A 13,167-nucleotide genomic window follows, 5' to 3' on the forward strand; every position below is an offset into this window, starting at 1 on the left:
GATGATGTTAGGTAGAGGGCCCTGAATGTTTGCTGGGGGGCTTGTGCTCTCCCTAGTCCATCTTATACACAGCCACAAACAAACCTTTCAATAATAGGACTTTTCTTTCATTCCTTTGCTTATGTGTGATGTGGTTCTCATTATCTATCATATCTAGAGGCAAGAAAACCAGCTGGGAAGCTAAAGTAGTAATTTATTTAGGTTAATGTAGAAAAGGCCATGGAAATTTAAAGCTTTCAACCCAGGAGATACAATAGAGAAGGTATTTGATAACTAGTTTCATATAAAATTCCAGGAGGAAAAAGAATAGAATATTAAGTCTGGGGTTAAAAGGGTGATAGTAAACATTAGTGACAGGATCTAGGTAGAGTGAGGGAAGTTGATAGAGAGGTGAGCTCAATTTATTTCCTTCAAAACATTAACCAAATTCAACTTCCAAATCAACTTTAAATATACATTCCTATTTAAACCTAAAGGGTATTCTCTAGTCAATTTTCAAACCAGGTAGAACTAGGAAAGAGTTCAAATGTTAAATCTTCAATTTAACATCCTATCTTCATGTACTTTTATACTTCTTTTATATTACCTCAAAAATTATTTTCCCAGTATGAATGTTTATTTTAAAAGTCTTTGGTTTTGTTATATAAATATATATTTTAAAGGCTGAAGGTTTTTATATTTTTCTAAACATAGTTTTTTTTTTCTTACATCATATATGGGATCTCACATTTCCCCAAGATGCTTCTTAAATATTCCTTTCAAATGCCAAGTCTGTTAAGCCATTTGTTTATATAAGCAATGTCTTCTAATGTGTTCCAAAAATTCCTAAAAATAAGTTTCTTTATCTCATTCTTATGAAAACAACTTCTTAAAAGGGTTTTATTAATATAATTCTTTCCTAGAACGTTACAGTTTCACATATAAAGACAGACCATTTTTATTTAGTCACACTGACTCCAGCAGTAAATCTTTTTACTAATTTCATTTTCATTTCTTCTTTTTTTTAAAAATAAGATTATTTATTTATTTATTTATTTATGGCTGAGTTGGGTCTTCGTTGCTGTGCACGGGCCTTCTCTAGTTGTGGTGAGCGGGGGCTACTCTTCATCGCGGTGCATGGGCTTCTCATTGCAGTGGTTTCTCTTGTTGCGGAGCACGGGCTCTAGGTGCACAGGCTTCAGTAGTTGTGTCACGTGGGCTCAGTAGTTGTGGCTCGTGGGCTCTAGAGCGCAGGCTCAGTGGTTGCGGTGCACAGCCTTAGCTGCTCCGCGGCATGTGGGATCTTCCCGGACCAGGGCTTGAACCCGTGTCCCCTGCATTGGCAGGCGGATTCTTAACCACTGCGCCATCAGGAAAGTCCCTCATTTTCACTTCTTATGACAGTTTATCACTCTATGTGTGTGTGTGTATATGTACGAATACACACACACACACACAAATATATAAACACACACACTGTGTATTTGTTATATATGTACTTAAACTCTAAAATCTATTTGTTTATTGTATCTCTTTTATATATCTCTGCATCAGTATGACTCAACATACTAAGCTCCAAGAAGGCACAGACAAATCTGCCTGGCTTTGAACAAGATCTAAAAAAGCCCCTGATCTCTAAGGGTCTGATGATGCCATTGATAACATCAATATAGACTATTTAAGCTGTTGATGGGTTCATGCAAATAAAACCCCTTGTTTCACAGAGGAGTAACTGAAGTCTAGAATGGTTAAGTGATTTCTGCAAAGTCATGTGAACAATTAGTGGCAGAGCCAGAGCCAGAACCTAGTTTACGGGTTTCTGGCCCCATGTTCACTACACCATACCGCTTCCAGAGATATCAGCTCAATTTAACAACTTTCACCACAAGCAGAAAGGTCAGAAATATAAACGTGTTATGACCCCTGCCTTCAAAAAGCTTGGACACTTTCTGGAAAAAAAAAATTCACACAAAAACTTAAGAGAACAATACAAGACAACATTATTAAAGGAAATAAGATCAAGGGCCAAAACTTACAATACAGACTTTAAGGGCTATGGAAGAGGAGGAGAGGGATTTGTGATGAGCCTTAAAAAGGCTGGCAAGATATAGACAGGAAATAAGGAATAAAGAGAGAGATGGTGAGAGAAGAGGTGACAGCATCAGCCTAGGCAAGAATGAATAAAATAAATATGGGAAAACAATATGGAAATCAGTCTGACTAGGGGAAGAACACTATACTTCACTTTAACAGACACAATTCTTGCCCCAAGCCATCTAAAAGGGAATTGGAGGGAAATCTGGAGGATTTAAGTATTCATAATGAAAATCTCACTTAGCAGGAAGCCTAGACTTTAAATTACAAGATTAAATACATTGAATTTTCCCGAGCCCTGAAAAATTAGTAGCGGATAATAGACAAACTTCTGAATCCAAAGATTTATAATCACACAGTGCCTGCAAAAGTAGTAAACAATCTAATCCTGTTTTGTCATCTTGTTACCTCAAAAGATATTTACTAAGTGTCTGTTCTCAAGAACCAGCCGCTTATTTAAGATATTCCGGGATTCTGTCAAAATAGAACACTCACTAAGGTTCCACATAAAATTATGCTTAATGTTCCAGGCAAAAATGTGAAGCAGAGAAGCTGTGTATAAAAATTCAGATCCTCCATGTTAACAGTAGCCCAGGAGCTTGCCTCTATGGAAACCAAACACCATTCTAAACCAAGTTATCACTGGTTTGTATCTCTAGTTGTGTTTCAAAGTCCTGCTTTTATTTTGACAGCAGCAACAGAAAACCTGCTGCATACCACTATATAGATGGGAGAAGTGAGTCCTTCCAAGCTGCCTAGCTCATACTTCTAATATACCTCAAGAGAGTGACGTGGTTCAAAACCATAACTTACGCTGTGACAACTGTACTCTGAACTTTTAACTCCTACATTTAAGTAAATACTACCATTAGCTTAAGAAATAAGGAACTCGGGCTTCCCTGGTGGTGCAGTGGTTAAGAATCCGCCTGCCAACGCCAGAGACATGGGTTCGAGCCCTGGTCCGGGAAGATCCCACATGCCGCGGAGCAGCTAAGCCTGTGTGCCACAACTACTGAAGCCTGCACGCCTAAAGTCCGTGCTCTGCAACAAGAGAAGCCACCGCAATGAGAAACCCACGCACCACAACGAAGAGTAGCCCCCGCTTGCCGCAACTAGAGAAAGCCTGAGCGCAGCAACAAAGACCCAACGCAGCCAAAAATAAATGCATAAATAATAAATAAATAAATAAGAACTAAAAACATTAAAAAAAAAAAAAAAGAAATAAGGAACTCTATCTCCACCCGTGAATGTGGTCACTGTTCCGCTCACACCTGTCTATCCAGTGTGGGGGCTTCCCTAGGAATCACTCACCTGCACAGATCTGAACGTAGTAATGAAAGGCAACATGATATGATAGCCTGGTCCACTGGGGCTAGTTAGTAAAGCTCCTCCCCTGCAAAAAGATGTTTCAATTTGACAAGATTATAAAAAGAGAAATTCTCTTTCCAAATCTAAAATGCTATAATAAATATTCATTCTTACTCATGCTATTGATCTACTAAAGCCTCACTAATATGAGTTACTAATGATGAACAACTGCTGGTCCCTAAAATATCTGCCACACCTACAAAAGTGAAAAGATCAAATTAAACTGCCCATGTTACACCTTGTTTCACAAGTTGTACCAACCATACCTCTGGGTCTCCAGCACCACTCTCAGGTATAAAGATTCTCTTTGGTCTTTAACCTTTTGAGAACTACTTGTGAAAAAAATTCGAATGGCTCTCAGTTGATGTACTTTAATTGTACATAGCATGAGCCAGATCAAAACACAATACATTTAATCACCAGGCTGAAAAAAAATAGATAACACAAACTTTCAAGGAAGGAGAAAATTTCTGATGCTCAAGATTCTTTTTATCTACCTACAAAGCAATTAAAATGTTGGGGGCGATTAACATACACACTACTATATATAAAATAGGTAAACAACAAGGACCTTCTGTATAGCACAGGAAACTATACTCAATATTTTGTAATAACCTATAATAGAAAATAATCTGAAAAATAATATAAATAAATATATATATGTATAACTGAATCACTTTGCTATATACTTGAAACATAACACTGTAAATTAACAATTTAAACAATTCTTTTTTTAAATAAAAAAAGAAACTTATTTGGAACAAAGAAAAAAATACTGGGGGCATAAAGCCTCTATAAAATCAACAACAACAAAAAATTAGCACGGAAAGATGAAGGGTGAGGGGATAAGACTACAAATAGATATAAGTGTGGACCTGTTCACCAAATTCTGGAATGTGAGAAACATGAAAGCACATCTTGCAAGTTATAAAAAGGAGGTAATTTGGAGGCAAATATAAAAAAGAAGTCCTATTTTACATAATGAATAGTAAATTAATAGAACTTACCTTCCTATCTTGAAAATATAAATAGGTTTGCAAAGAATTCATAACAAATAGCTAATAAAAGATGAACTGTTTGAGGTCCATCCTTAATTTTTTGAGAGCCATACCTTGAAATGTTCTTTCCTTGGCTTTACTATCAGGAAGACAATGCTGAACTAGATGGAAATACAGACTAATCTGTCATTTTTAAAATGCCAGACCCCCCACCTGCTAAGACATATCACTAAAATTGTATTTGAAATTAGTGCTTCACAGGGAAGACTTTCTAAGACTCAGGATGGATCTAAAAGTAGAAATTTTGGTTTTACGAGATGACAGAAGCCAGCAAAAAGTTGAAGCTCTTTCAAATACATCGTTATCTCAGTTTCTCCAAACTGTCCTCTGTCTATATCAAAAGAACTGGTGGTAACTACGTTGAAGGAAAAGCTATTCATCTCAGCTAGAGATCAACACATTCCACACCACTGCTTTCCTCAACTTGAAAAGACAGGGAAAGGTGGGAGGAGGATGTGTCTGTCACAATCCTGTGTTTGTCTCCCAAGGTCCAGGAATTTAACAACTGTCATGGTCTTAATGGCCTTACAAGCCCAAACCAGACACCAGAACTTTTTAAAGGAAAAAAAAAAAAATCTAAGAAACAACCACAAACAGGACCAGTTTCTAAATAGCACCTACCGCTGCAAACTAAAAGCCAGTACAGCTGTATGGAATTTAACAATGATTTATCCATTTCTTCAGCCACAGGTGGAGTCACCACTGCCTTCCACCCTTCATTTTTTTCTGCAAATGACTGAGTTTACTGACTACTAGGAACAACTGCAGGGAGTCTTAACCTCTGCACACAATGTACATAGCACTGAAACTGTCCAACACCTGGAGGATGCTCTGCAAAAGCCTGCCACAGCTCCCATACTCTCCCTAGGGCTGCGACAAAAGTCACTTCCTAGGACTGGAAAGAGCTCCCTGACACCGCAGAGGGAACAACTTCCCAGACTCTAATGGGAGTCTTCCTTCTGCCTGCTCTAGAACCTGAGCTGACTGCACGTGCCACTCACCTGTAGTACACGGCCAAGTGTCCTTCCTCGATCTTGTGGATGGAGGCGTAGAGGAGGACAACCACCAGACCCACCACTCCAGCCACCAGAACGCGTGCTTGAGTCATATTCATCCTAGTTCCTCCTGGATGAGGAAGGAACGGAGCCCCAGCCCCGTGAGTGACAGGACCACCTTCCGTTTTCCACCTCGCCCTCCCGCGACCTGGCCCCCTCCCGCAGGCCGAGCTGAGGAGTCCTGTGCCTCTTTCTCCTTCTCGCAAAGCCCGCTTCCCCGTCGCCAACCCCTCCGCGCGAGCCGGCCCGTGGGTCGCCCCTGCTCGGTGAGCGTCTTGACACCCCTCCCCCCCCAACAGTCGCTCCTCCCCGCCCAGAGGAAAGCACTAACTGTGAAGGGGGCCAGCCGCAGACTCCGGACAGAGGCCGACCCCTCGGCCGCGCCTCACCGATCAGTGACGCACCGCCCACCGCGCGCACGTGAAGTCTCCACCCGGGCCGCACCAACCGCCGCCAAGAGCCGGCCCCGCCCACCCGCGGGGCACTGCGGCTGCGCGGACACGCACACCGACGCCGCACTCGCCCCGCGACTAGAGACGGGGAGCGGACGGGACAAAATTCTCGCCGCCGCCCGCCGAGCTATCTCGCGCGAAGGTACGTGGGCTCTCCACTGTGTACTGCTGGTTTCCTGCTCCGGAAGAGACGGGAAATCGGCAATGTGGAGTAAGGAAGGAGGCAGAGGAACGGAGAGGGCCTCTGAGACAAGGGACTGGTCAGCGTGTTCTTGTGTAGAGTCACCTATTAACGTGCCAGAATGCTGATCCAGTGAGGGCTTTATGAAAGCCATCCAAGCAATAAGAACAGAATAAACTAATAAGCACGTAAACGTGGGTGTGTGTTGGAAGGTCCTCCGGGAAGACTGAAGACAGTGAGCATTTGAGCTTCCTTGAAGCCTGTGTGATGGAAAGGAGTCGGATGCTAGGCTAGGCCCAGATTTTGAAAGGCTCTAATTCACTTTTTCTGTAGGGAGGGAAAACTGGATGGCTAAAGAATAGAGACAGACTTTCTTTTCACTACATATTTTTCTGTTCTTTTAAATTATGCATTATCTGCATGTATTACCGGAAATAGAAAGGACAAAGTGAAAGAGTAGAGATGGGAGTAAGAAAGATGGATACAAAGGAAATAAGGGCAGCATGTTAGAAGAGGTTGGGCAGTAATGGTGTAAGCCTTGAAAGGCTAGCAGTGGGACCACAACTGGACAAGGTAGACTAAGGTTGGAGGACTCTGTTACCTCTTGGGCAGGGAAGTATGGGAAAGCAGTACCTTAGGGCCAGTGAGTCTACAAAATGGCTTAGAGTGGAGACAAGAGACAGGGAAGCCAAGTTGTTAGGAAACTGCAGGCCCAAGGTTACAATGGTAGTAACAGTGGAAATGGGAAGAGGTAAATAGAATCAATTAAAATCTTCTTTAAAGGAAGCCCTCCCAGACCACTGTATCTTCTCCCTTCAATAAATGCACTTACCTGTATCATTCATTTGACTTCTACTACCTAGGAATGTATGTGGGACCTTGTCTGTACCAGATAAATGTTATTTGCAGAGCTTGGCTATTTTAACTGATAAAAAGCAAAGAGAATAAAAAATAACTTGTCCAGCCTCTGTTTTCTGGATGGATTCTCTTAGTTTTTCATATTGCTTGAATTAGGGAATGAAATGGATATAATGCACAACTGACACTTAACTCTGAAAAGTTGTCAGCCAATAAACAGTGTTCAACTCATGTATCATAAGCAAATTTGAGGTGATTGCACTATAAAAGACTGTTCTGACTCACACCACTTGCCCTTAGGTATCACACAGATCAGGCTAGCCTGAGATCACATCAGCCACAAACCATAAAAATGGCCCCACCCTCTACCAGATCTTTTATCAGTTATTACAATGATATTTAGAAAATGCATGATCATTTAAAAAATCCTTTAACAATAATTTCATTCCAAATAAACATTCTTATTGTACTGCCTGTGTTAACTTTTCTGATCTTCCCATTTTGCTCAATATCTTCCAAGCAATAGGTACCCAATAAATGTTTATTGATTAAAACCTTCTAGAACTGGAGAAGAGAGAGACTGCCTATTTTAACAGCTGGTAGTCAGAATGTCCATATTCAGAGAAACAGTAGTACCAGATGACTAGAGTTAGGAGAAGACAACCCCAAGGTATCAAACTTAGATGACTGGGAAAATGACACCTCTAGCAAAAATGAGGATGGTGTAACTAAGACAGCAGTTTATAGGGCAAGGTATGAGCACAGTTTTTAGACATGGATAGTGTTGATAGAACATCTCAGGAGAAAAGACTATATTAAAGAAGCTACCCAATACTGTCTTTACCATAAGTCCTGTTTCATTCCTAAGGAAAGTACACTGAGAGCCCATTATGTTATTCTGTGCTCCAACTCTGCTTCATAAAACCTTCACATTTTCCCAAAGCATATTCAATTATTATAATCTGATTTTAGTGAATAGAGGTTCAAAAAGTAATTTAAAAATTATTTAATACACAAAGTGAAAAACTGTCTAGAATACAAAAGAATTTCACATTTTTTTTTAAACAAGTAATACCTTCTAAATTATTTAACAGATGATAGATCCACAATCCTTTATCTGAAACCCTTGGGGCCAGGTGTTTCAGAATTATGAAATTTTCAGATTTTAGAAAGGTAATTCAGTGCATATACCATACTACATAAACCCCAGGCAGGGTCTGTGGCAGCACCCTACCCCCAAACAAGCAAACACGTTAATATTTCTACAGCAAGAAAAAAAAAAAAGAATATTCACACTAAATGGGATAGATTCAATGTCAGTTCACGTTGGATGTGCAAGCAGGTGAATTTTGTCACCAAGCTTATGAAAAACCTTGTTATCAGAGCTTTTTGGGTTTTGGAATTACAGATCAGGAGTACAGACCTTTATAAATTTATATGACAAGACATGAAAGATTCCTTAAACAAGAGACCCATTTTTACAAATGAAAACACAGATAAGCTTTCAAATACATTATAAATTAACAGGCATCTTTTCTTTGATATTATTAAATGTACATCTTAAATACATATACACATAGCACACTTAACAAGATTTGAAAGAATCAGCTGGTATTAAAGGCACAGATGCACAATCCCTTCTGTAGGAAAGGGATACAGTCAAATGTGCATTTGGGATTGAAATTGAAAATGGGATTAAACTAACTCCTTATGATGCCAGGAAAAGCACTGTTGAGTGCAACACAAGGAGGTAGAGTTTATTCTTCAAGAAGTACAATTCTACTTGCAAGCAGTCTCTTCCACAGAAACACAGGCAAACAATTTTTACTTAGAATACATGTTAGTTGAGATTTTCTTCTCTGTATACATTACTTTGGCCTTATACCCAAAAGTTAAATGTTGAAAGATAGTCAAGTTAAATAAGTAATGTTTTATCAAGTTTGAAGACAAATGGATTCCAGCGATGCTCCTAAGTAGCTGTAGTATTTAAACAAGTCCACTGACTCATTAAATTCTATCTGTTCAGAGGTTAAAATTACCCCGAGTCAAAATATTGCACTGTGAAATCATGTGTAGTTTCTGATCATAGTCATTTCTTCCATTGATTGGTGTCTGAAGAATGGTTTCATAAGAGAAAAACAAATTTCCAACATGTGCAGCAACTTCATAGGTTTGGGACAGTCAGTAAGTGGCAAGTCATTCTGTTAACCAACTCCAATCAAGATTCTAAAACCAGGCATGAAAAAGTTACAATTAGATATTGACTAAAAGTGGTAGGTATATGGGTGTTCATTTCTGCAAGTTTTCTGTATATTTGGACATTTTATAATCAAAAGTTGAAAAACCAAAAGTACAAATAAGTTACAATTAAGGAGTTTAGTTTACCTTTTCTGCTAACTAAAAAAAATATTTCAGAGTTTTTATAAGTATTTGAAGCAAATAATTAATGAAAGAGGAAATAACAAAGAATTAACATCAAGACTAAATGTAGTGAAAGTTAATTCAGTAAACATTTTATTGTAGTTTCTCCAAGTTTTAACAAATAATTCACAGTAACCAAATCTTCATATAAACACTTCTATAAATTATAACCATATTAACATTATTCATTTTGCATACAGCAGTTACTATACTTGAATCACAGTACAAATCATGTCCAATCTTATTGGAGAAAATTGATTGCTGAAGCAAAAAAGTACAAACCATTCGATTTCAGTGGTCACACTGCAAAGAAAGCTCACTACTCATTTAACTTGACCAAAAATGCTATTGTTGAAGATAACTGATGACATAATCCTAGTATATCCATGAGTAAGAGAAGATGGGGAGTTGAGATCAAGCATTCCTCAAATGCTCTTTCCTCTGAGTTCTATTCCCCATCTGCATCCCAAATGCCAGATAAATCTAGCATGGAAAGTTAAATCCTTTGCACCCAACATACCTAAAACAGACATCCGTATCCATATAAAACTTACCATCATACTGTTGCCCTGTTTCTCATTTGCTTCATGAATAATAGTGCTTAAATGGCCAAGACATTTCAAATTTTCTTCTATTATTTGTGCTAAAGTCTCCCTGTGGAATGAAAGCAAAGAGGCATATGAATTTCCTCTATTTTCTGGTCTTCAGGGTCAGGATGATTCTGCCCTTCCGACAACACTGCAACCCTGCAACCCAATGCAGCTGATTCCTGTAGTCTTCAGTTTCCTCATCCCTCCCACCCAGAGGCAAGAGTCCTATTTGTTACTCCAAGCTGCTGCCTCTGCCCAGCTCTAACAATAAGGAGTCCACTATAACTGCAATCTGATTTTCCTCTGAAATATAAGTAGCACTTATATACAACTTTTTCCCCCTGAAAATGCTCACTGGGGGAAAAAAGATCCTGTGGCACAGCTAGATGAAAGAGCTCTTTGTTTCTGAAACATTTCCCTTTCCTTATAAGTAGTAAAAACATCAGCATGCTTACTTCAGAAATACACATGTAGGGGAGGAGATAAAAAAGTACAATCTTTTCTGCAAATATCAGGGAAGGTGAAAAAAACTGTTTGGAAAATACAGATGACAGCAATGAGAAAGAAAACAAGCAAGCTGATTCCTGAGGACAGCAGAAGAAACCTGTGACAGGGGAGCTGCCGAGAACCAAGAAGTATCCCTGAAGTTTGTATTTGAAGGAAATCCTGAATTTGGTTTCCACCTTCTACACTTCCCTCTTCCATATGGCCTCCATCCTTACCTTTTACTAACCCTCAGTCCCTACCCGACTAGAATCAGTTCTAAGCCATGGAAGATAGTCACTATTAGCTTAGAACTAAATTCTCATTCAGCTTATTCAACAGATAGAAAAATTGAGGCCAACAGTTCCCAATCTTTGGTGGTTAAGTACCGCAGGTATATTATAACTGAAGTTTTCCTTTATAATGTATTCCTACTGGAAAATGTATTTAAAAATTCCTGTTGAATATACTTTTACAAACAACCACAACCTCACATTGAAAATCACTTGTATAGAGGTAACATTTGCAACCATTTGCATCCCCTAATAAACCTACATGCCTTTAATGAAAGCAAAAAGGTATTAAATTTTATTTGTGTCAATTCTGATTAATGGAATATTTCCTAAAGTCCATATAATTAATTATAGTCTATGCTGTAGCTGTGGATGTATTACATTGGGCCAAATGTATAATGACCCCAAGATATACCCTGGAGCTTGCTTTCTTTAAGAAGATAAAATACCTGGTATCAGCTTGCCTTCCTGCCATGTGCTTTTCTCTCATAAAAGCAGAGTACAGAATGTGCAACTGCATGACCTCCTGAGCAGTGATGTTACATGGCTGCACCTCTGCAAAACTAATTATGGGCAGAGCTTCCAGGAAATGCTGGTACTGTAGAGGTCTCCATGAGTTGTGAGAAAAGCGACAATACACAAGCTAGCAAAGAGCCACTGGCTCTGGATATGGCACATCTTATGCTGAGAAAAATAACAGAAATGGATAGTCATTCAGCTTTTAGCAGAAGAGTAGGAATTAAAAGAAAATATAGGACTTCAAACTTGAGTTATTTGCAAAAATGATTTAAGGCACTGAAAAAAGTCATTTTAGAAATACTAAGTTATAAAATGAGTAGATTAAACTCAATTCCATTAGAGGGCTGATCAAGGGCCCTAAAATGATAACTGCAAAAAGACAGCATAATTTCTGAGAGATAAATAGTTAAGTGAGGAATAAAGTTTGGCTAAAAGATTTGATAAGCCAATAACAGATAAAGAACTTAGAACCTGGACTGAGCTAATAAGAAGTAACATTAGCTGAAGATTCACTTCCTAAGCATTTTACATACACTGTCTAGCTGAATTTTCACAGCACTTCCCATTTTACAGGTAAGGAAATGTGAACATTAAAAGAGTCAAGTTAACTGTATAAGGTTATTACAAAGAGACAATCAGGATTCAATCCTGGTCTATAAGGCAGTGAAGAATATGTCTTAACCACTGCACTCTACTGCCTCATTCCTACCACTGCTCTTGAAAATACAACTATCTATTGTAACAAAGTGAACCCACCCATCTTGAGGAGTTACCACGCATGACAGAGGATGTTCACGTTCTGCTGAAGTTGTGGGCAGCCATGCTGATGCCTGAGGGGTTATACCTTCTAGACTGGATCCTACAAGGGACCGAGCAGAGCTCTGTGTCTGAAGGAAAAAAAAAAAAAGATTACAGGCAAGCACCTCCACACATTCATATTCCTAAGACTTAACATTTCTATCACTACTTTTATGCATAACCAGACTATTTCTGTATAAACCTATCTCTACTTTTACACACCCCTACTAACTATCCTGTCCTTGACCCCTTTCTTCATTGACTAAAACCGAATGTATCTATCCTTCTATTCTACTTTAGTTGGAAAAAAAAAAACTCCAGTTGAACAAAGGACTGGTTTTTTAAACTAGTCAGGCACATCTACCCCCAAATTGGGTTGGGATACCACAGTGGTCTAGGGTTGAGAGGAGTATAAAAACAGGAAACTGGAAAGGAGAGAGATAATGAAAGATGATCATGAAGTCCTGTATCAGAATTGCTAGTGAGACACCAAGCAAAGAACATGAGCATCAACCCAACATAAAATACACACGTCTTCAAGAGTACACAGATCATGCTGATAAAAATTCCTTTTGCAGGGAGTAACAGCAAATCAATGTCATATTACATAATTCATTAAAAATTACTTACACAGGCAATTTTAAGGAGATGCCATATTTCTTTCTGCCTCTTTCCCTGCATAAACATGACAGTATTGTCAGCTTCTTTGATGTTACTGAGGGCCATTTCCACCTTGGGCAGTAGATCAATAATCTTCTGCTTACAGCCCAACAACTTGCTGGAGAGGTAAAATCTGTGTCAGACACTTATACATCCCCCAAGACTGTACCCCATACTCCCAAACCCAGCTGGGGGAATGAATCACAATCAGCATAGATTTAATGACTGATCTACAAAGCAATGCACACAAACAGGACACATAAATGCATGCAGCTGTGGTCAGGGTTCCCAATGTACTGCCAGTACTCTTCCTGGTTCTAGTATATTTACCAGAAAACAGTATTACACTTTGAAAGGA

At 39.0% G+C, this 13,167-nt stretch overlaps 2 protein-coding genes across 19 annotated transcripts in view; both read right to left on the reverse strand.

Annotated features, from left to right (window-relative positions):
• Window positions 1-6,068, reverse strand: part of ERLIN1 (ER lipid raft associated 1) — a 37,747-nt gene extending 31,679 nt beyond the window's left edge. For 2 of the 9 annotated variants that reach the window (XM_082408164.1, XM_082408165.1), the window contains exons 1-3: window positions 5,944-6,068; window positions 5,501-5,624; window positions 3,385-3,466 (exon numbers count right to left, since the gene is read on the reverse strand). In XM_082408164.1, coding sequence (XP_082264290.1) covers window positions 3,385-3,466; window positions 5,501-5,613 — 195 coding nt within the window. In that variant the 5' untranslated portion in view covers window positions 5,614-5,624; window positions 5,944-6,068. Of the gene's footprint in view, window positions 1-3,384; window positions 3,467-5,500; window positions 5,625-5,885 lie in introns of all 9 variants that reach the window. The other 7 variants (XM_082408161.1, XM_082408162.1, XM_082408157.1 and 4 more) reach the window with 6 other exon arrangements.
• A 1,968-nt stretch (window positions 6,069-8,036) lies between these two features.
• Window positions 8,037-13,167, reverse strand: part of CHUK (component of inhibitor of nuclear factor kappa B kinase complex) — a 33,984-nt gene continuing 28,853 nt past the window's right edge. For 2 of the 10 annotated variants that reach the window (XM_082408080.1, XM_082408079.1), the window contains 4 exons: window positions 12,780-12,927; window positions 12,125-12,238; window positions 10,021-10,120; window positions 8,037-9,271 (listed from right to left, as the gene is read on the reverse strand). In XM_082408080.1, the coding sequence (XP_082264206.1) occupies window positions 10,052-10,120; window positions 12,125-12,238; window positions 12,780-12,927 (331 nt within the window). In that variant the 3' untranslated portion in view covers window positions 8,037-9,271; window positions 10,021-10,051. Of the gene's footprint in view, window positions 9,272-10,017; window positions 10,121-11,281; window positions 11,517-12,107; window positions 12,239-12,779; window positions 12,928-13,167 lie in introns of those variants that run through there. The other 8 variants (XM_082408076.1, XM_082408078.1, XR_014249213.1 and 5 more) reach the window with 7 other exon arrangements.

Source organism: Balaenoptera borealis, assembly GCF_965194805.1.
Source record: "Balaenoptera borealis genome assembly, chromosome: 10".
NCBI lineage: Eukaryota > Metazoa > Chordata > Mammalia > Artiodactyla > Balaenopteridae > Balaenoptera > Balaenoptera borealis.